At 39.4% G+C, this 26,640-nt stretch overlaps 1 protein-coding gene and 1 long non-coding RNA gene across 8 annotated transcripts in view; one reads left to right on the top strand and one right to left on the bottom strand.

The window, feature by feature from the left end:
- The window catches only part of GLI3 (GLI family zinc finger 3), a 206,097-nt gene that overhangs the window by 163,370 nt on the left and 16,087 nt on the right, over positions 1 to 26,640 (bottom strand). Inside the window, exons 1-2 of one of the 7 annotated variants that reach the window (XM_064419984.1) lie at positions 9,356 to 10,791; positions 9,070 to 9,101 (exon numbers count right to left, since the gene is read on the bottom strand). The exons of 4 other annotated variants lie outside the window; for them this stretch is intronic. In XM_064419984.1, the coding sequence (XP_064276054.1) occupies positions 9,070 to 9,101; positions 9,356 to 9,360 (37 nt within the window). In that variant the 5' untranslated portion in view covers positions 9,361 to 10,791. Of the gene's footprint in view, positions 1 to 8,863; positions 8,937 to 9,069; positions 9,102 to 9,355; positions 10,792 to 26,640 lie in introns of those variants that run through there. 2 more of the 7 variants (XM_064420006.1, XM_064420021.1) reach the window with 2 other exon arrangements.
- Positions 9,670 to 12,662, top strand: LOC135300524 (uncharacterized). The gene is made up of 2 exons (XR_010362351.1): positions 9,670 to 10,202; positions 12,270 to 12,662. It is a non-coding gene; the product is annotated as an uncharacterized LOC135300524 (long non-coding RNA).

Raw genomic sequence — 26,640 nt, 5'->3', positions numbered from 1 at the left:
TCTGTATTACAATGTTATGAGTACAGATACACAGCACACACAATGCAAACAATAAATGTGATTCTGTCTATGCAAGTTAGTGAAATATAATTAAATATGTTAAAGGATTCCAATGGATTCCACAAAGTCTTCACCTTACTGGCCTCCCAAATGTATGCTAACACACACAAGCATCCAAGTATCAAATCCTCACTAGTAACTCACAGTGTTCCACACATGTCATTATTCCCCTTTTTTCAACAAAAACCAAAGTTTCTTCTTCCCCACTCTCATATCATCCAGGCTGCAAATGATAGCTGTGGGAAAAACTTAAAACATAAAAATAAAGAGAATGGGGTTTTCCTTTATTTTCTGGATTTTGATCACTCTTAGCAAGCTAAAAGAGGAAGCACTGTCCTGTCTCTGAAACTGTCCCAAACACTACAACATAATTTCTCCAAAAATACTCAAATTTCAGTCTGAAGAAACTGTTTTCATGCTTTGTTCTGAGTATCAGATTAAGTGCTGACCTTTTACTGGGAGGTTGTATTGTTCCTAGAAACACGACAACACAGCAATCAGAGAGGATCTTTTCTTGTGGCTTTATACCACAGAATACAACACATTTAGAGAGATGCACATTTTAGTTAATTATATTGTGCACTTCATCCCATTCAAGGAGTCTGCTGGTAACAGTTGATGAAGTGTAACACATTTGTTTTACGTCACTTCTGTTTATAAACCACACAGAACACATCCCTGCTTCCAGTTCCACACAAGAAACTCAGCAGCACCAGCCCTGCTCAGTAATATTCAATTCAGTCACTTCAGCTTTCACAGAGCTCTTTGTAGTGCTGGTTGCCATCACTGCAACTTCAGACAACGCCTGCCATACTGGTGCATCAATAAGATGACCTGTTCAATAGGTCACATTCCTACCTGAGATTCTCAGAACTAACAACTTTTCCACTGACGTAGCTCAAATCAGCCTCCAGGGTGGCTGCAGAATGAAAAAGAAACGCTGCTCAACACCTGGACCTGGGCTTCAAGAAAACATTGATTTTATGTTGGGAATATTTCTGTTAGCTTTTCCCAATTCTTACAAGCAGGACTCTTTTGGGACAAGAATTAATAACTTCTCTCTCAGCTTTATCTGGAAAACAGCAACCAATTAGTACATCAAAATAAATGACAAAGAAAATCATAGCAGCAGGCAGAGTACAGCGGAGGGAAATAACAATTATGAAATAATTCCTCTTTGCACCTTCAAACACATTCTGCCAAACTTTGTGCCAAACTTTGTGGCTTCCATATCACCTGTCAGACTGTAGCCCCTTCACAGACATGAGAGCAATACTTCAGCGTTGCTGACCAGTATGCACAAGACTAATCAAAGACTAACAAGCTTTGGCAGAACTTTATTTAAGAAATTCACTTTTCTTTAGATCAACATTTGGCATTGAAGCAAACATTTATAAAAAGAGAAACCGTTTTCTCTGGGCATACACACTATCAATAAGCAAACACAAAACACCAACAGATACTGTTTGCTTACTGCAAATTTTGCAGTAGTAAAATCTGTCTCACACTCATTTTTGAACCAGGTTTGAAGGCCTGCAGCTTGCAAACATCACCATCATGTGTCTATGGAGAACTGCAGTGCCAGTATGCACAACCACTTACGCAATGTGATTCACAGATTTTTCTGTATTTTGTGTATGTTGGCATATCTTGGGGGCATGATCAGTCTAGTGTGTTACCTGTTTTCCATTAAATGGGAAGACTTTTAGAGACAGTAAATATAGGTTTTCATCAGAGACCTGAGGCATCCATTCATCATCTTATCTTGTCCCAAATAGTTTTTGAAGAGACATGTAATAAAAACATTCTCATTTTGACAATTGCATAAAGGATTTAGGGATGGTGAATGAACACAAATCTAGTTACATACTCCCTACCTTTTATTTATATGTTCCAGCAATGCTGTCTCATTCTCTTCATCCTGCAGTGTCCAGAGTCACTTCACTAATTCAGTGCTTGAGATTCTCACTAAAACTAAAATATACAGGTAGCAGAAAAAGGGAAACTTTGATAGATCTCCAACCAACCTGTAGAAAACTAGAATTGCTATTTCTGTAAATAAGCACAGCTGAAGAGCAGCTCTAGAAAGCTATAGGAACATAGAAGGTAGTAAATTCTGCTCTGAAATCAAGTAAGGTTATACTGCCAAAGCTGCAACCCAAGACAGGCAACCAGGCTGAAAGATGTAAGGAAAATCATGCACGACAAGCTCACAACAAAGGGAACTGAGGGGAGGACTGTAGCGAAGACAGGGACCGTGACAAAGCAGACACCAGCCTCAGAAGTGCAGGGCAGTTTTAAATGAAGTCAACTTAAGAAATGGGCAGAAAAAAGAGAGAGAATGGAAAAAAAAAATGAAATTAACACAGGATAAGACAAAAATAAATTGAGAATGCAAATGAGGTGTAAACAACAGGAACCTGGCAAAGAGAAATACTTAGCAAGGAGATCCGAAGCCCAGGACAACAGGGTAACTTGAGAAAACTAAGTGAGGAAGGGAAGAAAACTGAAGAGGAGGTAAAGGCAGGAGAAGAAATGGAAGTGGCCACTCTTGCCACAGCATACACAAACAGAATTCCAGTTCCAAATTCTGGCAAATCCAGCAACTTCTTGTGTTGTTTTTCCTTCTCTCCTACTTATGCAGCCTTATTGCCTTTTCCTGAAGCAGGGCATGATCCTGCACCAGTAACAATTCCTGTCATCCTCCCCTGGGCAACTTTAGCAGGAACTCTACCACCAAGAAGCCAAAGCCAGTTGATTTATGCTGGTTTTGTAAATACCACTCTACTTCCATGTTTACCACTACATATGACACCACTCATCACTTGTAGACTTAAAATAATGAGAACCCTGGTGTCTCTCAAAATACTTGCAAACTGAGGTTTCCTGTTGTGAAAGTCATCAGCTGGGGCCTGACTGAAGATTGCCACCGAACTGTGGGAGAAATTATTTTTGTTTCAGGTTTGTTTGGCTTTCTTGAGGAAAAAAAATTCTACAGGCCACTTGTAATGCATGAGGTTGTTTCAGCAGAATGTCTGGATTTTAGCTCAAGCTGTGATCTCACCATCTCCTCCAACTTAAAAACACTCATACAGACTGTTTTTCTAACTCTCACCATCCTAACCAAAACATGTGACATCACTCTTTCTATAGGTGTAAAAATGCCATCTCTCTTTTCCACACACAGTATTGAATTACTTCATTAATCAGAAGGAAACTCTGAGTTTGAGAAGCAGGGCTAGAAACTGGGGTTCAGTATGTTAAAGTAACATTATGTTGGTTTGTAATTTAAATGTTTTTGGTTTTTTTTCCAGACATGGATCTTTGTTGTATGTTTTTCTCTACTTAGTGGTTTTCTTTTTGTTTCTCTCTATCCTAGGTCTGCTACCCTACTGTCTTTTCTATCTAGCTTTTCATTTACCATAGATGTCCTTTCCCAAAAAAAAATATGCTCACACATTCATTTTGCTTTATTTTCATTTTAAGCTTACATCTGTCTTCCTCCACCCACTTGATCTCTTTCTCCTAGTTATTTAAGATTTATTTTAGCTTTGTTTCGGTCATCTTACCTTCCATCTATCACAATTTTAAAAAAATGTATTTCTCTCTTTTTCTTTTTCTTTTTTTTTTTTTAAATCCAGACATCATTTCCCTTACCCTGTTGGGAAAGTCTCTTTGTTTTTTGATCTACCATCTTTCACCACTCTCATTTTATTTTCCAACATCCCATAGCTCAGTCTTCCCAGTCCAGGACTGAACCATCTGAACCATGCCCCAGCACAGTGCAAAGCATAGGCAAGGAAAGATGAACCAAAGCAGGAAGCAAATAAATGCAGCCGTGACTTAAATTCTCATGGTCAAAACTGGACTGATGCCCCCACCAGCTGGTGGGAGTCCACTCCTGTTTCTGAAAACAAGGAGCAACTGCCTGACTGCAATGGCACCCAAGCTTATGAGCCCCTGCTCCTTTTGCTGTCTTAGGAGAGCACAGGACCTGCCTCCTGCACCACTCCCATGGCACACTAAGTCCCTCCCCATTTCTGCTCCATAGCACTGGCAGAAGGAACATCTAAAGCATTAGCCCTGCTCTGAGCAAGGCCAGTTTGATCTAGGCTGCTGCCTCTGCCAACACCTCCAGCTCTAATATCTGCTGCCTGTTAGCACAGAGACAACACACCATGGAGGCAAAAGGCCTGGGAGGAGAGAGCAGCAGGAGCTCAGAGCGGTCTTTCATGGGGATACAGTCAGCACACCACCCTCTGCTTCCCACTCCTCCACTCCCAAGCAGCAGGGAGTGAGAGCCTGAAGAGATCCTCCCTCCTGTAGGCAGCTAGTGGAAACCACTGCAAACTGTTCTATTGTCCCAACTCCTCTCCTCCTCCTCCTCATTTTGCAAGGGTGGGTATGGAAAGGAAAAAGATCTCATTTTTCTGGTGCACTGAAGCTGCATGATATATGGCTTCAGATTAACAGCCAAGTCCTCCAGGAAGCAGGACAACAGGCCTCGTGCCTATCAAGGTACCAGCTTAAACATCTGCACCCAACAGCCCTCAGTATAAAGAATTCTTCCCAAACAATGAAGTGTAAGATATATAATCCTCCCTTTAACGTGCTCTGAAAGAATAAAGACCCAAGCCACACAGCAAATCAATCAGACTCAGACTGCAACTGGTTTGGTCCCCAGCTCTCGCTCCCGACAAAACAAGGCTGCCTCGTTTTAACCATAAGAGACAGTTTAATATTTAACACTAATTTTTTTAAGAAAATCTGGTGCATGTAAGTGTTCCTTTTACTGCTCATAAGCAATTAAGGAATACCATTTACAGGCTCTGCAAAGCTGACCTCAGCGACTGAAAGGCAGGGTGGAGGTGATTCAGCCAGGGTGGAGGTGATTCAGCCAGGGCAAATCACAATTGCTGTTTAAAAATTTAATGATTCCACCTCACACACAAATAGTCCTGGGGAATACCTCAGAAAGCATTTCCAAAGGGTACATGACACAAAGTGCTATGAACTAAACACTGCAAACTTGTTTACATTCTCACTTAAAACCAATGTAAACCAAGAGGAGCCATTCAGAGAAGCAACACCAAGATAAAACTGATCCAAGCCTCCGAAGGAGCACTGCACTGGAGAGACGAGTTTCCCTCTCATCTGGACTGGCTTATAAATCAATGAGTGTCATTGATCTCACTGCTGACTTGTGACTTCAGTGACTCTTATCTCATTCAGTTTCATGAGCAAAAATTACCTGCTGTATTTAATAAAGCCTTCCTAGGGCACACTATCACTGATTTATTGCTAAGCCAATCTTAGCTAGTCTGCAAACACCAGTAGCTCCCTACTGGCACCCAAGCTGACCTTTCCTGTGCTACAGCATCATGGCTCTTACAGTATCTTGATATAATAGCATTGCCTGCTTGATTTCAGCTCTCACAGGTTACTACTTACTGGTTTGTTTTCATGTCTGGAGACCAAGATTCCTTATTATAAAACTAAGAAAATATCATTAAAAATGCTTTGTCATTGACAAATGGAGCTGTAGCTGTGCTGTAAGAAACCAGATGGAAATTTAGTTCATGATTCCAGCAAAATGTCAGTGAAATGAGACAAGGAACTCCTCAAAGACCAGTGGAGCATATATTGTTCCAAAATTTCAGACCTTTTCAGGACCAAATAAAATCTAGAACCTACACAGCCATGAGCCATTAGCCTCTTCATTCCACACCAAAACAGTTCTTTCAGAGACATAGAGTCAACATATACAATAGTCAAAGAATTCTTTTTCCTGGTGCTCTGGTGACTCCTGCAGAACTGGAAGAGACTCGTAAAAAAAATCAAAAAATGTTCGTAATAGTTTCTTGATAAATACAAAACTGAAACACCTGGCATTATTTTGGTATTAATTTGCCAGTATAACTATAGTGATACCATGAGCTCAAGTGAAGATGGCTGGCAGGCAAGGTTTTCCCAAATTGAATACTTTCATACCATCATCCCACTGAAGAGTGGGGATGGTGGTAATGAGAGTTTTGGGGTGTTGCACACCAAGTAAAATCATACAATGATTTTGAGTTCAAACATTAAGCTTGGTTTGCATTTGTTTGCACAATATCATCCATCTTCAGCAAACAGGTTGGTGCAGGTGAGAAGACATCATTTTGTTCAGAAGAAGAACCTAAGACAGAGTCTGAGAAGGTGTCAAAGAGTTCCTCATCAAGTCCTCTTGAGTTTTGGTGGGGTTTTCTCCCAATGTTAAAAAGGAAACAAAAAACTACAGGCTGAGTATTTTCAGTGCAGTGACCATTATGAAGTTTGAAGAGAAGGAGCAGCAGCCTGGCTGCACTGACATGGGTTGTGCTGCAGAAATCTCAACAATTTCTTTCAAAGTAGAGTTTATACAAGACAAACTATAATCCCACAGTAAATTCCTGTCAATGAATAAATACTGGACAATCTTCCTTGCTCCTCTCATCCTCACAGTCCAAATGCATGCCCCACACATCACTGAATGCAGACCCTATGCCCTTAATCCCACATTTCCATTCCGTGACAGACCGACTCCTGACTTCTTTTACTACCATGTTTCTTTAAAAAATGAAAATTATGCACAAGAGGCATGACTGAAGTAAATCCTTACATCAAGGAAGAACATTCCTGTATTGTGAAGTCTAAGGTTTTGTGGAACTCATTTTAAATCAATATAATGTTACAGCACCCGTAACTGTACATACTGACTTATATCAAAATGCACATAGTCAAATTAGTCAAAAAGATAATCCAGAAGGATCAAGATATCAACAAAACAAAAAACAAACCAAAAAAACCCCAAAAAAACAGTAATTGTGGTTTAAATGAAATATGACTTCTGTGAAACAAGTCTTTTTCTTGGAACAAAGTCTCACCCATCACACCAGAGGAAATCAGCTTAGGCTTATTACGGTGGAACATTAGTAAAAACAAAACTTACTTTCCATGTCTCTTTATTCAGAAGTTACAAACTTTGAAACAGAGATTTAATAACTAAATAAATTGATTATGTAAGCGCTCAACCTGTGAACAGTCTTTGCATATACTTAGATTTACAGACTTAAGTAACCAAATTCCTAGTAGTGTGTGTGTTTCAGGACACACATATTACCTTGAATGTTAAGGGTATTTTGCTTATAGCAGTACAAACCAAAACCCAAGAGACCCACATGACTGTACAATGCAGCTGTATCTACAGGTTGAGTATTACTGTCATCAGTGGAAATAGAAACCCAGATTTCCTCTAATATCACAAATTTGCTCAGCAAAGTTGACTAGAGACAGCTAAAATTGTTTGCTACTCAGTAACACAGCATAAATGGGAAAGAGACTGATCCTGGACATTAACTATATTCAGTCATCCAAGTATTACAGTTCCTTGCTAGCAGTCCACTAGAACCATAACCAAGGCAGTTTTTATCAGTATGGAATGCACAGACCAAGCCTTCAAATAGTAAATAAAATATTTCCTTACAACTCTGATGGTGTGGAGAATAAAAAAAAAAAATTAAAAGAAAAGAGGAGAGGGAAAGGGGGAGGGGGAGAAGGCCTGTGTGTGGATGGAAGGAATGTGGGCTCAATATACAACAGCACTAAATATTTTATCTTCGAACCAAATTGCTACAAAAGAGTCCTGATTAACATTTCATTGCAAAAGATGCACCACTATACTAAAGGCCTTAAAAATCTACATTTAAATGGAATAGAAAAAAAAAGTTATTCAAAAGCATCCTCTACACATTCCCTTTTAAAAGCAGTAGGTTAAAGGTTTGATTTATATAGACTTTAAAGAGGTTATATGCTGTCTTTGTCACATCACAGTTTAACTGTGTAGTTTCACCTCAGCTTTACATTTATGAACTAGATGAAGACAATACCATTTCTGATGTGCAAATTCAGACATTTTTATTTTTTATTATTTGTCTATTAAAAATTCCTTTTGGTACACATAAATGCTAACATCTAGCCTTTGAGGTGTTACTCTTTTACTATTTTTTCACTTATTTCCCTGAAAAACTAACATATGCTACAGGTTTTTATTTTATTTTACAGTAATCAGCACATGAAAGCATTGCTGGAATATTTATTAGATTCATATGTTATCGTTTTGTTACATGATCTACAAAGAAGAAAAAACATACTTATGGTTATACCAAAACAGCAGGATTGGTTCACCATGACTGGTACAATATGGACCCATAGCTCTGTACTGGACAGTACACCACAAATGTGGCTTTACCATATTTCAGTGTGTTAAGTGCTTGCACAAGCAATGCTGTTTGAATTACGTAAGGACTCTGTTGTGCATCACCTATAGATTAATAATTCTCACTCCATGCAAAATCCAACTAAGCTAAGGACAAGCACTAAAGATAAAACTCAGCACTTGCTAATCAGCTGTTCAATAGTGAATCACAGCACAGAAGGGACTTGCATGGCAGCCAGCCTCCGTGGGATGCCAAACTGGGGGCCCATCTTCCCCCATTGTTTACACAGGGACTGGTGAGAGATACTAAGCAAAGGCACCGAGCCACAGGAGAGAAGCCAATACTCTTAATAAATGCAGAACACATCACAACCTAAATATGTTAGTGTAAATGTTGAATGACTCCTAATTATTTATAATCAACAGTCATTAAGAGTCATGCTTTTCCCCCTTGATTCCTTCTGCAGAGAGGAGGCAAGCGTGAAAAATGGGTTAGAAGCCTTTCTGTGGGCCAATTGCTCCTGTTCTCAGAGGGACTCAGCCAAAGCCCATTAGGAGGGTACTGACCTCAATCTGCTGTGAATCAGTCCCTGAACGCCAGAGAAGTCTCTAGATTCCATAAAGGTTATGCTCCCCCTGGCTTTAAAGGCAGAGGGAGAAGACTTGAGAAATCTTATGCTACAGCCTCTTTCCCAGAAGATTTTTAAGCATCCCATGAGATGCAGTCAGAGGTCAAATACTGCATAACACCCCCCTACACACAACCCACTTACCTCCCAGAGACTTGCGAAGAGGAGGGCACCTTCTGCAGAAATTTAAGGAGACAGGAGTAATACAATTATGCAGAAACTCAAAGGAATGCCAGGTGTGCCCAGCATCGATGGGCCACTGCAGTACTCAACTGCACCTGCAGGTTGCCTGCTCCCACCCTTTACAGAGAGCCTGGCTGCATAGATGTGCACAGGTGGGTCCTCCAAAGAAAACTGTGATCCAACAAAAAGAAAAAATTTTAAAGTGTTCTTCAGCATTCAGACAAAAGAATCATTTTACATATCCTACCTCATATCAGATCTTTGTTATCCTCAGTGAAGCCCACTGCTTTTCTGCTGGGAGGGTCTCTTATGTAGAACAAATGCAGTCCACATATAAAGCCTACTAATTAAAAGAGCTCCTGCAGTCCTTAGCCAAACTCTCTCCTATCATCCTCACCCAACAAAATAAAACTTCTAACCAAAAGTTCAATAATGCCAACTGGAATACATATTCCTTGATGGTGTTGAAGACCCTAAAGGAGAAACACTTGAAAAGCTGTCTGTAATGCTTGCGAAACATTAGAGAGTCATGGTTCAACATTTTCTAAAGAGATGATCTGGTTGTGCAGAGCTGCTGAAAAACATGGCTGGTGTTTCCAGCTACTGTCCACAAGCTCATAATCACAATACTTCTAAAATTCCAGGAATCTGCACCGTAGGATACTTGATGACATAGCAAATAACTCCTCCATTGATGCAGCAGCTCTCAGAAACAACTCTGGCATTTACTCTCTGAGAAGTAAATATTGACTTAACAGCATCTACCAGAGCATATGCAAAAGGCATACGAATGATTGCTTCTGCCAGTGCAGACTCACATGTTCAGAATCACACCTGCCACTTTATTCTGAATCACTGAACCATGTAAATCATGAGAGAGAAACCTCCACTTACAACTGAAATGAAAAGTAGCCATGAGACTCTCTTCCAATTTAATCCAGCCCATAACTCTATTCTTAGATGGACATTTTACATGCAACATCCCAGTCCTGCCAATATACATAAATATAAATGACTCTACCAGGGGAGAAGACTGGGCAACACCCATCAGCATCCTGAGACCATTTGCCACTATGTGGTTCTGGGCTTTTTAGGTGAGGTTCTTATCTTTAAGCAATCACTGTTTCAAACTAATTTTACAGTAAAAGGTTGGAGTAGGACTGTTGGGAAAGCCCTACACAACTGAGTTTCCTCCACTCAGCTTAATGGATTTCAGGCAAGGAACAAAAGGGACTTCTCCAACAATAGCAATGGACCCTACCAGTTAGGCAGACAGCAATAAATTAAGATAATATAAATGATTGGTATACAACCCATGAGGTGGCCACCTCAGCTCACCACCTCCTCAGCTCAGTGAACACTGTTATCCAACCCACTTCCCAGCCTCACACTGCCCTCAGCAGATCTGCTCCACCACAGGTGTTGCTTGTTCTGGCAGGAAAGCATCTCTTTGCTCTGGCTGAGAGGACCTTCATGCTAAATGACTCTGCAGATCACAAATATCCTAACAGGTTTCTTTTTATTCTAAAATGTGTCTTAGGATGTATTGTCCCTGTCACTCAAAGTTTCTCAAGAGTCCTCAGGGCATTCCAACCCTCAACAAGCACTGTAAAATGCCAAAAACTAGCATCATCAGACTTAGTACCCAATAGCAAAGGTTTATTGCCAAGCTGAGGTCAATTCTTGATATAAAATTAAGCCATTAGATAATGAAGCTAGATTGCTCCCTACTGGCACAGAATTTTGAGATTTCATGCTTCTGCATTAAATAACCCAAACAGAAGAATTAATTGATTAATTGGAACACGTATAGCTGCCCCCAACATGTGCTCATTTACAGGTTCCAGTAAGAAATGTGCATTCATAAAAGAAAGGGTCTGCCTCCACAAGCAGATACTTCCCAGTGCTACCACCATGGCAAAGACAAGAAGGTGCAGTCTGCAGTGCTTAAAGATTCCAACTGTCTCATCTGCCCTAATGATGACTTAACAATACTGGTCCCAAATGCAAAACTCACAAATTTCTGTTTGACATCTTCAAATCCCATCTTAACTGCTGCAGAGCCAAGAACTGAACATACATCTACAGAGATAAAATGCCAGCATATAAACAAGCTGTGATGGCTTGTTTCTTGAAATCCAACACAGCAGTCTAATAAGACAGTCACACATCCTTAATTATGCTGGCTCCAAAACAAGTTTAACTGTTGGCAATTCCAAAAAACATGGCAATTGCAACATAATGTATAACTCAACCATAACTGCTTATCGTGAGTAATGTACATTGCATGCTATTTTCAGATGATAGCAAATTAGAGTGGGGTGGCACGCTGATTTGGCAAATGTTTCTAGTGACTGTCTTTCGTTAACCCCAGAAAGGAGAGAGAGAAACAGCCATCATCACCACCACCACTACCACTCATCTACTCCTGTCATCTCAGAGCTAAAGGGAACATAGGGATACTTATCCTGATATAATGAGTTACAAAATAGTCTTCCCCAGAGGATACAGGCAAGCTTATATAACCAGCAGTGAAACTGGGCAACTTTCCAGAAAATTTATCCAACTGCCTGCAGTCTCCCATTTCTAGGTAGCTGGAAAAGCTAACTGCTGAATAGTGTCATTTGATCCACATCCCATGCATTTTAATAAAGAATATAAAAGAACAGACACCTACTTATGTTTGCTAATTTTTATTTCCTATAACACTGAAAGGTAAAACATCTTCCTCCTTTCACCTGCCTTCATGGTCTCTTTTAGGTTAAGATACTCAGAAGCATTTCCAGCACTGAACAAGAAGAAATACATATTTATGGATAGAAGCTAAGTGTTTTTTAAAAACACAGTAATATTGTACCACATTCCAAATTTAAAAAAAAAAGGTTAAAAAAAATTTATGAAAGCACTGTAAATTTTTAAGTGGAATATTCTTATCCCTTTCTATTGCCCTCTACCTCTCCCTTTCTATTCTATTTCTTGAACTCAACTAGGATCACATGGTGGCAGTCACATGAGCCAACTTCAGAGTCTCTGCTGACCCCTTAAGAGAAAATTTAGACTGGACTGACCTATCTAGAAGGGAACAGTTGAAGGAGACAGATCACAGTTTGCAACATCTTTATTTTTATTACATATTTTTATTTTTATGTCTAATTTTTCAGGTTGGAGACTGATTCTGTCTGAACTCCAAAAGAAGTAAAAGAAAAGCCTATAACCTGAAGGGACACCAAGCCAGGAAACAGATTTTCAGTGAGATCATTTCATACTTCTTCATAGCTTATGTTTACTCTAGTTAACATCCACCTAACTTTAAGGACTCTCTACATTTTGAAGAATTGATTGTTGCTAAATTCTAAATGCTTTGCTTTTCAACTACAGCTTGATAGCCTGGAATGTACACATACTGCCCTCTGCAACTCCTCCAGCAGAACCTAGGAAAAGCAATTTCATTGCTCTCTTTATTGCTAAACAAAATATAAGCCCAGCAGAATAAAGGGCTTTACTTAGACTCCTCTAATTTTCTCATTGTTTAGGTATGTTCCACATTAAAATAAGTACAACCCTGCAACACAGGGGACTTTCACTACCAGATTGCCAAGGATTTGGTTTCCACAGCAGCCAAGACTCCTGGAAATCCAAAAGCATCTGTACAAGGCAATAATGTGTGCAGTCAGACCATGCCTGAGACTTTGCAGGTATAAGGGATGCCCATGACATGCCCACTGAATACATGCTCAGGGCAAGTCCACTTACACAGAGCCCTGGCCAGTAAGTCTGACTTCCCTGGGATGTCAAAAAGCCACTAGAAAATGCTGTGCCCACTTAACTGTTCCTTTTTGGGTGGAGGTTCTGTCTTCACCTCCCAAAGAAGTGAAGAGGCTTCACTTCTCAGAAGGCAAGCGAAATCTGTGCATCATGTCTGTGCAAATGCAAGCACAAAAATAGCAGCCTGAATTGGGTTCATCCATGCAAACAAAAAAAACTGTTGCTCTTCGTTCGTGTCCAAGATTTGTGCCTAAAGGTAACATTTTGCCCCATAATTAAGAAGCCTGAAATATAATAGTTTTCTCAGATTCACCTATTAGTAATATTAAGTTTTTCTACATCAATTGTTCTATCACCTACCTGTAAGATCCTACATTCCTGCAGTTAAAGTACTGGTCCTATGAACAACTATGACTTCCATTTAACACTGCTCAAATACTGATTTTTTACAGGTTCTAAGTCCAACATGACAACCAAAAAATTCACCTGAAATCTGCTTAAATGAGAACACCATAGAGGAGCACAAAGTTTTCTTTTCTTTTTCTTTCTTTCTTTCTTTCTTTCTTTCTTTCTTTCTTTCTTTCTTTCTTTCTTTCTTTCTTTCTTTCTTTCTTTCTTTCTTTCTTTCTTTCTTTCTTTCTTTTCTTTCTTTCTTTCTTTCTTTCTTTCTTTCTTTCTTTCTTTCTTTCTTTCTTTCTTTCTTTCTTTCTTTTCCTTTCTTCCTTCCTTTCCTTTCTTCCTTTTTCTTTTTTTTCTCCCTCTTCTTTCCTTCTTTTACTCTTTAAATACCTGGTGAAACTTTTGATATCTTTTCTCAAGGTTCTTATTCACTTATAGACATCATTATTTTTTTTAGGAGTAGGCTTATTTTTAGCATCTCCTTGAGCCTTGAAGATAAATGTAGCAATAATTACAGTCCCTTGAAATATTTTATTACTTGAGAAATTTTGTTATCATTCATACTAAGGTTATTTCTCAGAGGAAAAAAATAATTTCTTGGTGCCAAAGAAAATGTACACAAGCCTTAAATTCTGATTTCAGTTTGATGGCTGAAGAAGAAGGTCTTTGGGAATTTAAACAGCAAAACTAATCTACCTCCCCCTATTCTCTGAGCAATCAAAAGAAAGTGTTCAAAGCTGAGAACAGGACTTTTAAAATTATTTCCACTCTTTAATATGCAACATTATCCTCTCCCATACCAGCAAACAAAATGGTGTCTTGGAACAGATACTGTAAGCTCATGGTGACTGTCAGAAGATGCTGATGCACCTTGAATTGAAAATACAAAATAAAACCTACTATTTATATTTTTTCCTTGAAAACTTTAAAAAACTTGTCACTGACTTAAACTGAAATGAATGTTGGAAATTAAGTTGGTAGAGTGATTCCTGATCCCCTGAGTGATTCCAGATCCATGCTTTTTTGGCAGGGACACTGTGATCCTGTGCCCATCCTGGTGTTTGGAAAGTACTAAAGTCTATTCACTCAAACTTTTCAGCCAAATGTCTCCGAAGAGTAATTCATTATATACACCTTCAGAAAAGAGGTTTACAATAATGTTCAGAAAGCAGCTTCCAAGTCTGGCATTTCTCTAAGCAAAATTGCTGAAAAAACTGTGAGAGGTGTGGTTCTTTATGAAGGCCCTGAAAATGCCTGTAAAAACTAGCAGGTTTTATAGCACTTTGTGACTGAACATTTAAATATATATTTTAGAAAAGGATTCCTATGTTGTTCCCATGGAAGTCAATGGCAGCTGACTTCATGACAGAAGTCAAGTCGTGATCTTATCAAATCTCTGAAACCTGTAGTAGCTCAAACTACAAGGAGTGATTCTATTACAAATGCATGGGAACTAACATATCATTATTCTTTCCCTTCTTTCTGATCATACAGAAGAGCCTTCAAATAGAAAGCTTGTAAAAGAAAGCATATTTCCAAGATGAGGTCCTGAGATGGCTTCAGGACCTCATAAGAAGTTATCTCAAGTTTCAGAGATGTGATAATTCAGTGATCAAGAGTGCTGGGAGCCCAGATATCTTACTGAAGAGAACCAACTAAAAGACTATGGCTTGAGTAAGGACTGGAAAGAGATACCTGAGACTGAATATTTAAAGTCTGGACTAGTTAAAGCTGCTAAAAATCTTTTCAGTATTTCAGTGAGTTGTGAACTGCAGCCTAAAATTAAATAAAACTCCTTCTTTCCACTAAAAAACAGTATGAAATTACAACGACAAGCACACCTTACAGTTACATTTTAGGGGTTCATTTTGCCTGATCCCTTTCTGTGAATCCTGCAAGTCATACTCCCTGTTTGGAAGCCTGATCACAGAAAGGGATGGATTTCCCTGACGTTCATGACGCAGGCAGCTTGGAGCAGCCCGAAGAACCCCAAGAAGGGGTAAGGAAACCTGTAACTCTCAGAAACTTCAACTACTATCAGGTTAAGCAAAAAACCTGAGGAGGGAGGAGAATCAAACCTCCCTCTGACCTCCAGCAGATGCAATCCCCAGGCACAGAGAGATCCTGGCTGTGAGAAGCTGAGGATTCCCAGACACTTCCAAAGGGAAAATCCATAGAGTTAAGAGAGAAACACAACACACAGTGCAGCCATCTCCTGAGTAAGCCTGCTCTGCATCACTATGCCATGCAGTCAGCACTGAAACCAGCCCAGGCTTAAGGGCTCATCACAGATGCTGAGCACCCCAGGGAGCCAGCCTCTAGCAACTGGCAGGGTCTAGCCTCCACCCTCCTCCTCCCCAGCAGAAATACAAATTCAAAAATAAAAGCAGGAAGACAGTTTATGAGGAGCATTTTATCTGAGTTGAAGTTGGAAAGGGCTGTAAACTCCCATGGGACATCTAGGTTTACACACTTCAGATGAAACCGTAAATTGAATATTAAACACACATTTTTATCAAATCATATTTCTCCCAGAGAAGGCTGAGAACTGCCTGTTTATTTTTTAATCTGATTCACTATGTTTACAAGTGGTAGGAAAGCTCGTTATATCAGCCACTCCATCTTTTTAGCTCTATTTGAATGACTTTGATTTTGTTTTTCTAACACTGCTAAGAAAACCATAATGCAAAAAAAAGAAATAAAATCTATAATCTGTGAAAAAGCACTCTGAAATCCATCAACCAAGTTGTATCCATAATTGCTTCCCTGGCTTATCAAAAAAAGGCTCATTTGCATTATCTGTTATCTTTAGATACCCATCCTGGTCTATAAACAGAGTTATCAATCCCGTTCAGAGGCCAGTCCACAAATTGAAGTTTTCTGTAGAGGGAATTAGCTATAAACAAGCCTGAGGCAATTTTCTTTGACAGCCAATGGTAAACCATAGGAAGTAACTTCAATAGTGATTTACAGTTCTTCTCTGGTTTCCATCCAACTTTTCCTTCTTGTGCTTCTGTTCCATCCAAAAAGGAATTTTTCAGATGTTCTAATTTCCCATTCAAGATGCAATCAATCCCAAGTCTAGGTGTGTCTAATCCAATTTTTACGGTATGTTCATGGGCCAGCACCAGAGAAAAAGAACTCTCTTTTTATTTTCTTTCAATTGCCTCTGTTGCAATCACAAGACTTGTCATCTCCTGGTGTGAAATGCACAACAGTAAAAGAGAGAGCAAAGGAGATTTGAGAGAGAGAGAGAGAGAGAGAGAGAGAGAGAGAGAGAGAGGGAACGCCAGTCTACTAAAAAGAAAGGGGGAAAGAGATAGACAAAAATAACACTGACATTTTTTAATAACTGTACATACTATAAACTTGCATTTAACAGAATAATTAACTCCAACTTCTTAAAAGGCTGCGTGGAGTTTTTAAGTCCTCATCCAAATCACAATACACCGTTAGATGTTAGGATATTCAGGAAAGGACTCCAGCTTCGCACTACCCATCCTCCTCATCTATACCACAGTGAAGTCAGATTCAAGTCCTGTACAGCTTGCTCATGCACACCACTCTTCTGTAGACAAGTAAACCCCATTGTCCAGCCTCCCACAACACTGAGAGTCAGAGGACTGCTACTCGTTTACAAATGGAAGATCTTTTCTCTTAGCAGCTTAACATACATTTTGGCTAGCTCTGACCTTCTGAAAAAAACCAAAAACCCGAGGACTTAAAATATTTATTTTTCAATCTCTAATTAAAAAATATCTCTAAGGCACTGACATGCACAGTGGATCTTAACATGCACCCCAGGCATGGAAAAGAAGTAACAAGCAGGGGCATGATTCCTCTCTGGGTAAACTACAGCAAATGAAAGTAAAGCAGCCAAAAACCCAATGTGAGAGAGACCTATACGGATTTAAATCTGTGAGAGAAGCGGCAGAAGAACAGGCAAGAATTACACCCAGGAGTTTAGCAATTAATAAACAGTCCCTGTGTCAATGCAGACCAATAAAAATTGTTTCCTTTTATATTAAAGGAAAATGTAAAAGGAAAATATAGCTCTGACTACAGAGCTTGTACACTTTCCTTTTCTTTTTCTCTATCTATGCATTTACCTGTGGGACATGTATGTGTGTGTATATATACATACATGCACAGGTTATTTTTCTCCTGACTGAAAGCTACCCTAATGGGTACACACTAATGGATTTGAAGCCATAAGGTAAAGGCAGACATGCAAAATGCTCCAGAACTTCTGTTCCTAATCAATCACCAGAGATCAGTGACATCATTCAAGCCTTTGATCAGCACTCCCCTTTCAAGCTTAAAAAGGGGTATAGGTTGACCCACACCAGTGGAGGGACTGAAGAAACACCTAGTATACAATTCACAGTGAAATATGAGAAGTTACTGGCATTTCTCTTCAGAAAAACTATCCCTTCCCACCTTCCTCAAGGAATACAGTGTACATTCCAGAGCAACCAAGCACAAACAACAGATTTATCTCTTCCCCTAATAATTAGAAAACAACCACGGAAACAACACATTTATTTCTGAAGACTCCACATACATTTTATCCTGAGCAGGCGGTTTATCACATTTGCTTGCATTTTAAAATCTCCTCAAGTCCATTGACAAAAAAAAAAAAAAAGGAAAAGGAAAAAGAAAAAAAGGGAAAAAAGCCCCAAACTTTATTTTCCCAGAATATCTGAGCAGATATTAAAAAATAAAGGCTGACATCCATTTTTAAAGGAAAAATAATTTTCAAGAGTACCAGCATCACCACAAGCATTCAATAAATTTAGCACCACCCTTTGTCCACATCAGGGCATTCAGAGAGTTTGTATCACTAATCCCACTTCAGCTAAAATCGAGCTCCATTGTTTCTCCTTTCATCTGAGTTTCCATGGCACTTACACGGACTTAAGCGTTCTTTACTTAGTTCAGTCTGTTAAAAACAACAACAACAAAAAAAGTACATCTTAACATGAGCATCAGTTTTGTTTTACTTTCAATAACCTCAAGGTTATTTTACAGTCTAGGAGATTTCTTCCACGTAAAAAATCTTCAAGAAAAGCAAAGTTGAAAATAGATCAGAAAAGACTCACTTTATTGTTTTGGTTTGGTTTTTTCCCCATCTGTATTTTTAAAAATCTAATTGAGCTTCCTGAACTGCAGCAAAAATGCAGTTTATTATCTCCTTCATCAGGTGATCAATGATTTCATTAATAAGACAGATAACAAAACTGTCATATCATCGACACAGTTATGAAAGATGATCCTGGCTTCTTGCTCCATTTTCCAAGGTCTGGGATACTCTGTGGCAGCTCTGAGTCCATTCAATATTTTCCACAGACAGAGAAAAGTGAAAATCCATTTTGAAACCAATTTCAATTAGGATCCAGAAGCTGTTATCACAGGTGTCGCAGAATGGGCCCGTAAGTGGAAATGTCGCCTATCCATTCTGAAATGAAACCTTATCAGGGCCTACGAAGATGGCTGAAGACAGCCTATCTGTAAATTACTTTTCGTCCTGTGTTAACTCAACCCTAGTTCTGTCATATGGAATTCTTTCCAGCCCCTCGTAATAATCTAATGACTAACCAGGCGCTGTACCAAAACGGCTTTTATTCTGCTCTGGCTTCCCCCGCCAAATGAACAGGGCTGCAAATGCAAATAACCGGAGGCAGCCAGGCGAGCCGACGTATTTAGTAATATCATTTAAAGCTCTCATAGTTTATTACAGGGAAGTAACGGGCTTGCATTCTGAAGCCTGTCTCCACCCATTGCATTCCTGGTGATTTTTCAATTGCAAACTCCAAGGCCCAGTTATTTCATTAATTCAGCACCCAAGTAGTGAGGCTTTTCTCTCACATCTTTCAGTCTCCTTTTAGCAAATTATCCCATGACGGAGGATTTATTCAGTCAAAGACCTCGGACTTTGAGAGGCAACAAAAGAATCAAGAGACTTTCTGGTCCACCTGCCTGGCGAATGATGAGGCAGGGTAAAGCCTCCCCTAGAGAAACCAATCAAACCATTGTGTGGCACAGTCAGACCTTTTCAACTGTCAAGCCAGGAGAGCAGGAAAAGAGATGAAAGAACTCAGGATGAAGCTACCATTTACAGAACCATGTGGGAATGGTCTCCAAAGATTTAATAATTGGGATGGAACTCAACTTTCTGAAAACTAAAAGAAAGGTTGGGGGGGGGGGGGGGCAGAAGGAAAGGAAAGGAAAGAAAAGAGAGAAGAAAAAGGAGAGAAGGAGAGAAAAGTGAGAGACCAGGAGGAGGGGAAAACACTGCTGGTCAGGTCCAGAAGGAACTTTTCCACACGTAAAATCCTCTGTTTGTTATGTATGAACCCCTACACTGGAAAATATGAGAAAAGCAAGCACAGGACAGGGGCACAGAGAGAGCCCATGGTCTACAATACTACCTTCAGTTTTAACAGTTTATCATCCCATCTTAAGAAAAACTGCATCAGTACAAACCTGCTCTATTTAATTAAAAAAAAAAATCCCCTTAGTTTGGGACATATGTGTGCATTTTTAAGCCATTGCATTTGTGGGACTTAAGTTTCCACTTAGCTGCATGTGGAACATGAATGAAAAGTGGTACTAAATGAATGGAAAACAGCATATTTTAAGTGGCTGGCATGTGCAAAGAATGTGCTCCTGTATAGCAAGACTCCAGTTGACTGAAGGCACAAGATGAGGACCTGCTTTTTGATAATCTGACAGTTAATGCCTTATAAGCCAAATTTTCAAATGATCTGCAGAAAACCCAGTATTTCCTGCTCTTTTTCAAAGTGCCTCTGCAAACTTGAAGTATGCATTCATCAGTAGGTCCAGATCACATTTACAAGCAAATCTTTTTTCTGACTTGCCAGCCTTATGAGCAAAAATAGAATCTGCAAATTAAATTGTGACCATTTGCAGTATACATCAAAGGCAAACACTTTTAATGGGAAATAAGATAATAACACCACACTAAAAATCCATCTCATTCCCTTTTAGTTGGGTGTCAAAAGAATGCATTTCCCTCCCCTTCCACTCTCACCCCAAAATAATGAGACATGGCTTGCAAAGAATAAAGAAAATGTAGTTTTAATATGGCACCTTCTTTACATAATCACAGACTATACCCTTAGCTCATTTCTCCCACTTATTGCCGTATGTATTTAGTAATCATTTCTATGTAAGCAGAAGCCGAAGTTTTGATTCTTCTACAGAAGAAAAAAAAGAAAGGGGGGGAAGTAAATAGAAACATACAGAGCAGGGATATAATCAAATGCAACACTGATTCCTGATTATTTCCTTTTAACTGGAGACAGATATGAAATAGAAAACAACTAGAAAAGACGAATGCCATTTGAAAACCTGTTAAGTAATTTAATTACTTCAACTGCCTTAATTTACACAGTTCAGATCATAAAGCCAAATACAGCTCCTGCCAGAAGGATTGGATAGCTTTAAGTCAATTAGAAGGATTTTTAAAAAAATCTTTTTTATTTACTTTAAGAAGATCATCTGCTGTGCATAGCTCCTTCACTTCTCTTTTTTGGGACCCAGGATCCAGAAGTTTTTTGCCTTGAAGTCCCCTTTCAATCCTCTCAAGCAGCCTGGCACTCATTTGTTTGCTGACACCCATTTCCATCAGCTGGGAGGAAGATGCCATCACTTGGAGCAGCAGTGCAGTTGCCATACAGCCTCCCACTTCAGTGACATGGGCTGGCACAGCAGTGCAAGGTCTTTACTTTTAGGGTATCCTCCCCTGAGACCAGCACTTGATGGCAGTGAATTAGCCTTTTTTGGAAGACTAACAATATCACTGAAATTTCAGCTGCCAGAAGCCTTTTTTTTTCCTAAACATCAAACCTCTTGCTTGCTTCCTCCTCACCAGCACTGTGGGCTGTAATGGCTGCATTTTTTTCTGTTCTGGCAGGCACTAGACTCCTGCAAAGCACAAGATACAGAGCATAGTACCATCACCATACTGCAGAGACACAGTTTAAACCCTTTAATCATTATCACTTCTGTGTCAAGATCCAGGTACAATTTTAAGATGGCTGCTTGGGTGTTTTAGGGTTGAGTCTTTTTTTTCTTGTTGTTTTTCAGGAAAAAAAGACTCCCCAGTGTAAAATTTCCTATATTTAACCTCCACTTTGAACAGGTGGCAAGCTTCTGCTGCTAACTAATGTTTTCTCCTGATTCCACCTCATGTTATCCAGCAGGATGTTAAGTCATTACTTACTGATTACAGTGATTGCAGGGATAAGCCACTCAATCATCTCTTTCTGGAATGTGCAAAGGGATACAGGAGGACTGACATTTAATATCCCTTATGCTATTAACCACTGCAGGGAGGGGAGAGAAGGGGGGGGGAAAACGAGGGAAATCTCAGCAGAATTAATGAAGCAATACAGTATTGCACTTGCAGATCACTGGGTTTAGAGTGGGGTAAGTGTAGGGGTGGCTCACTGAGGAACAACACTAGAAAATAGTATCAGGCAGAATGAGTTATTACAGTCTACAATAAGCCATAACTTGATGACTGAAATTTTATTAGTAAGCATAAAGGACTATGGGTGCATTACTCCAAAAGAATATGTATTTAATCAGCTACTCACACCAGATTAAATACACCAGATACAATACACCAAGACATGCAGTCCCATTTAATTACAACATCCAGTACTTTAATTTCCAATACTTCCAAGCATCAGGGTAGCCTATTCTCCTCTAGGAAAAGTACCTTCTTTTAAGTTTATCCTCTTACAACCCAGCCGCAAATATTAGAACAGAAGAGTACAAAACATCTTACAAGTTCAGGTCTTTGCCCTTACTCTTCTGGGCTACCACATATGGCCAGTCTACCCTTAACTTTCATGCTGCTCTACAGCACTTGTAGATAGGGATTACTTGCAGTATTTGTCCTGCTAAAAAATAAATTTGTCAGAAACACATGTATTATCATTATTATTATCATTTCCAGAATCTAAAACTACAGGATGTTGTTTTCTCCTTGACCTGAATATGAAAGTGAAGAGGCTCCCTCCATCCCCTCTGATTTCAGGGGAAGAGGATGGCATCTCCAGATCACTTTGTAGAATCGGGTCTCATATAATCAATTCAGAGCTCAATTTACAAGTCACTAAAATAGTACAGGCAATATTTCTTGATACCTAACAACCTCTTTTGAACCCTGACCTCTCAACAGGACCTTGAGCACATGAGTCCAACAAGGGGGTGAAGAATAGGTATTATGATTAACACCTATTTTATGGTGAGGCTTGAAAGCAAGCAGCAGGACAAGCAAGCAACTGGAAGTTTAAACAGGAAATGTGATTCTTATGGGATTGCAGACTGCTGAATACTTCCTTCCATCAACCCTGAAAGTACCAGGAAGAAGGGAAAAAAAAAAAAGAGATCTAGATGAAGCTGGCTCCTCTTCTGAAAGAATCAAAGTAGACACATGAACTTCCTCTCATTTATTCATCTATCAAGCTTGGTTTTAAGTTACATCATCATTAAGATAATAATTTCTGCTTTCTATCACTTTAAAGTATGTTCTCAATAACTATCTGATTCTGATAAAGGTAGTCAAGTCCACAACCTACATATGTTTATAATTAGCTTTTTTTTTAAGGCAGAGTAATAGGTTAATAAGAAATATCAGATTACACTGGAACAAGCTCATGGGTCAAAAACTAGACAAAACATATCAAACTGAAAATAAGTGCTTGGTTGTCAGACACTGAAAGAGCTCCTATACAATAACTGCATTGTTTTAATGAAACATTAAAAACATCAGTTCTGAGCCAAAACGTCCAAAAGAGGAAAGCATTCAAGTAACCAACAAAATTCACAAGCCAAACAGTAAATAAATCAGGTTTGAATACAGCATCACAATTTCCTAATGTTCTCCAAGCAATGCTGTGAAGTGCACTCCTGCCTTGTACAAGTATCAGTTCAGTCCTTACAGAAATTCCCTCTACTTTTCTGAAATTAAGGCAAAAAAAAATTCTATCTGTGGTACAGATTAAGTGAAAAAAACAAGCAGCATTGAGCTGAGGGCTGTGTTAAGTTAGTATAGGTTTTTTTAAACAATGCCTTTAAGGAAGCACCCTAAGAATAAATCCAATTCACCTGCAAAACAGAACACAGAGTCAAAGCAGCCAGGCTGGTAAAGTATTAAAGCCACTGCCTAATTGTAAGCATGCAAAGACTCACATTATTAGGGCAAACAGAACTGGTCCCATGGCTAAAGCAAGTCATTTGCTTAAGTTCACCAGACTGGAGTTCAAGACTTTACTGCAATGCTCAGGAAGGCTGGCAACTCCTGGTGCCAGGGCAGCAGGAGGCCACTGCACCAGTGCAAGCAGCACAGCTGCACAGGCAGGGCATGACAGCAAGCAGTTTTCTGCCCCAGCACTGCAGCACTCAGCCTGACATATGGACTTGGCATGCTGTGGTCTCAGATAGCTCTTCTGTCAGGCTGCGAGGCACAGGGCCCGAGGAGCAGCAGGAGCAGCAGTCCAGAACAAGCCTTCACACAGGCATTCATCACAATGCAGCAAGACAAGGCACTGGGCGGACTCCTGCAACATTTCCAGCATTCACATGATGATTTCTTTCTAACTCTGGAATTACTTAAAATAACAGGAGGTACTGTATGATCCACCAGAGGTCTAGCAAGGCAGAACTTGTGAACTGCAACACCAGACAAAAGCTCTCCAATGGGACCACAGAACTAATGGTAAGGAGTTTATCAATGGATACCACTCTCAAGAAAACCATTCTAGGCACAACTTAATAGACACCTGAGTGTGCACACAGCAACCTTCAGAACAACCTGAATCCATGCTCTGACATGGTAAGGAATAAGGTGCTTTGTTTCCAGAGAAGTGGCACAAACACGCACAAGACCTGACAACACAGCCCCGTTAGCTAGATGGTCCAGGGCACTGGCCTCTACTCCAGTTGCAGAGCCATGATGTAAACATTATTTACTTGTTGTGGTTATTACCTTGCCAAAGCAGAGCAGCCTGAGGTTATCAAATCTCACCAAACACAAAACTATGCTTACTTTATGCTCTAGCACAAACTTTTTTTATTCATAGAGCCTTTTGTGAATTAATATCTCCATTAGCAGTTTTCTTTAGCAGTTTTTGTCCCTCTGGATATTAGTCTAGCAGTAAATGTAGCAGTCAAACAAATGATGAAAAGGAAAGGAACAATCCTAGTAAACTGCATGCAGTTTGTCTGAGACACACAAAATAAAACACAAAGAAGAAAAAAACCAAAAACTGGCAAAAATAAATTCAAGACAAAGCAAGAGTGGTTCCAGTGGGACTTAAAAGTGCACCAAAGATTTTTCTTATAACATTTCCTTCCTTTTACATTGTAGTCATTACAAATTATATTTTTTTTTTAAATTTTTGATCACATGTATTTTAAAATAAGTTTTTATTTGCTCCAGTACATGTATTGTCCTGGAGCAAATTTTAATGGCTTAGTTATAAATCCTGAAATTTAGGGGCTTATAATGGAAATGCTGGCAGGTCCATATCTAACACATTGCAAGCATCTCAGCAATACAGAGCTTGTAGTCAGGTGAATGCAGCAGAAATCTTTATGGCATTAAGTAATGACAGGAACTCAGCAGAACTAGCTAACGTGTAAACTGTGGCCCATGCAGGCTCAGTGCTTGAGACCACAGAGCAGCTGGTCCCTTCCAAAGGGCACCGTTAGTCTGAGCCTCAGAACTTCTACTGCATTGTTCAGGTTAACATGTGAGCACCCCTTCCAGGTCACCTTTCCCACTTTCTTTCCCTTGCATCTAGGTTTACACCAGACTCTTCAACACACAGTCTGCACAACATATGATTTAAAAGTTTTTCACACTCAATAGCCATATTAACATAGATCCTGCTCCTGGGTGTGTCACTTATTTTTGGGAGCTGCTGAAATAATGGCATTTTCTTTGTTTCTTCACTACTGTATACTTTACATAAAAGCTGTAACTCGCAGCTTTCTATCTGTTTATGATCCAAGTTCTGAGTCCTCAGAAGACAGCACAGATACTGAGAAAATACTAGTCTGTACATCACACCTCACACAGGTATCAATAAAATTTTACCCTGCAAACTTTGTTAACTCATGAGTTGCCCAGAAGGACAGAAGCACAAGACATGATTATGGGGTGACATTGGTATGACAGGCAGATGCTGCTCTGCAATGACATCAGTCTTCGGAGAAGAATAGCAGGGATCATTCTGTCCTTTTGTTATTTTTAATGGTACCTTACCTTGTTTAACAGAGCATTCAAATGCAAATCACAACATTTAACATTACCACAGCCCTTTGCAAAAAAAAAGAGGCACTGAATCGGTAAAAGCTGCATGCTTTGTAGGAGTGGTGTCTTATAGCAAATGATGATGTTCCTGTAGTAATACTCATTCCAGCATTAAACAACAAAAGATGCAAATGCGATGCAAGCTCCAGCTTTCATGCAAATTGTCCCTGTAACCAAAATTCATTATCATGACAATCACATCTGCAAGAAGCAAAACTTTTAAAACACTGCAAGAGTAAAACTTACATTTTAAGTTCCTAAAGTTTTAGTACTAGTATTTGTTTTGGTGCATGCTCCACTAAGTCTCTAGACTAAGAGGAAATTGTTCATATCAAAGAAGGAATTGAATTTTTTATCCCTTTGAAAGCCAGCTCTGCATCTCTGCAAAGCCTTTGTGTCTCTGTTATGCATGAAGGTAGATTAGAAACCCAAACTGGAGATCCCGGTGGCTTCCTTAAATACAAAGACTAACAATGCCAACACTTACCCACTGAAAACAGAGTTAACTGTCATTGTCTTAAAAAACAAAGCCTTGGGCCCCAGGATGTGTACTACATTAGCATCTCCTTCCATTACTAGGAGATAATTCCAGTGACACAACTTTGTAGTCATTCATTAGACTTGAAGTCTTTCCAGCTCTTGGGAGTTCGAGGACCCTGCTATGCAGTATCACTCCCCATAGGTGAAGCATGTAGTTAAGAACTAATATTACCATTAAAGAAAGAAAATTACTTCACAACATGGAAGATCAGAGTCAGAATTAGGCAAAAACATCTTGAACACTTTCATTTTAGCCCTCTAAATCTAAATGTTTACCAATAAGATTCAAGCTAGCCCAAACAGTCAGAGATGAATGTTTAAGTACAAGCTCCTGAAACATCAAAGAATATGCATATGTGTTTAACTGTGCATCTGCTTGAAAAGTTGGGCCAATGTGGAAAATCCTATTATCGATTAAAAAAAATACAATGGGGACCTCTTCAGCTACTGTGAACCACTGTAATTCTATTGACAGC

This window comes from Passer domesticus, chromosome 1 (assembly GCF_036417665.1).
Source record: "Passer domesticus isolate bPasDom1 chromosome 1, bPasDom1.hap1, whole genome shotgun sequence".
Lineage (NCBI taxonomy): Eukaryota > Metazoa > Chordata > Aves > Passeriformes > Passeridae > Passer > Passer domesticus.
Note: the sequence above shows the minus strand (reverse complement) of the source record. Positions and strands in the feature narration are given on the sequence as shown.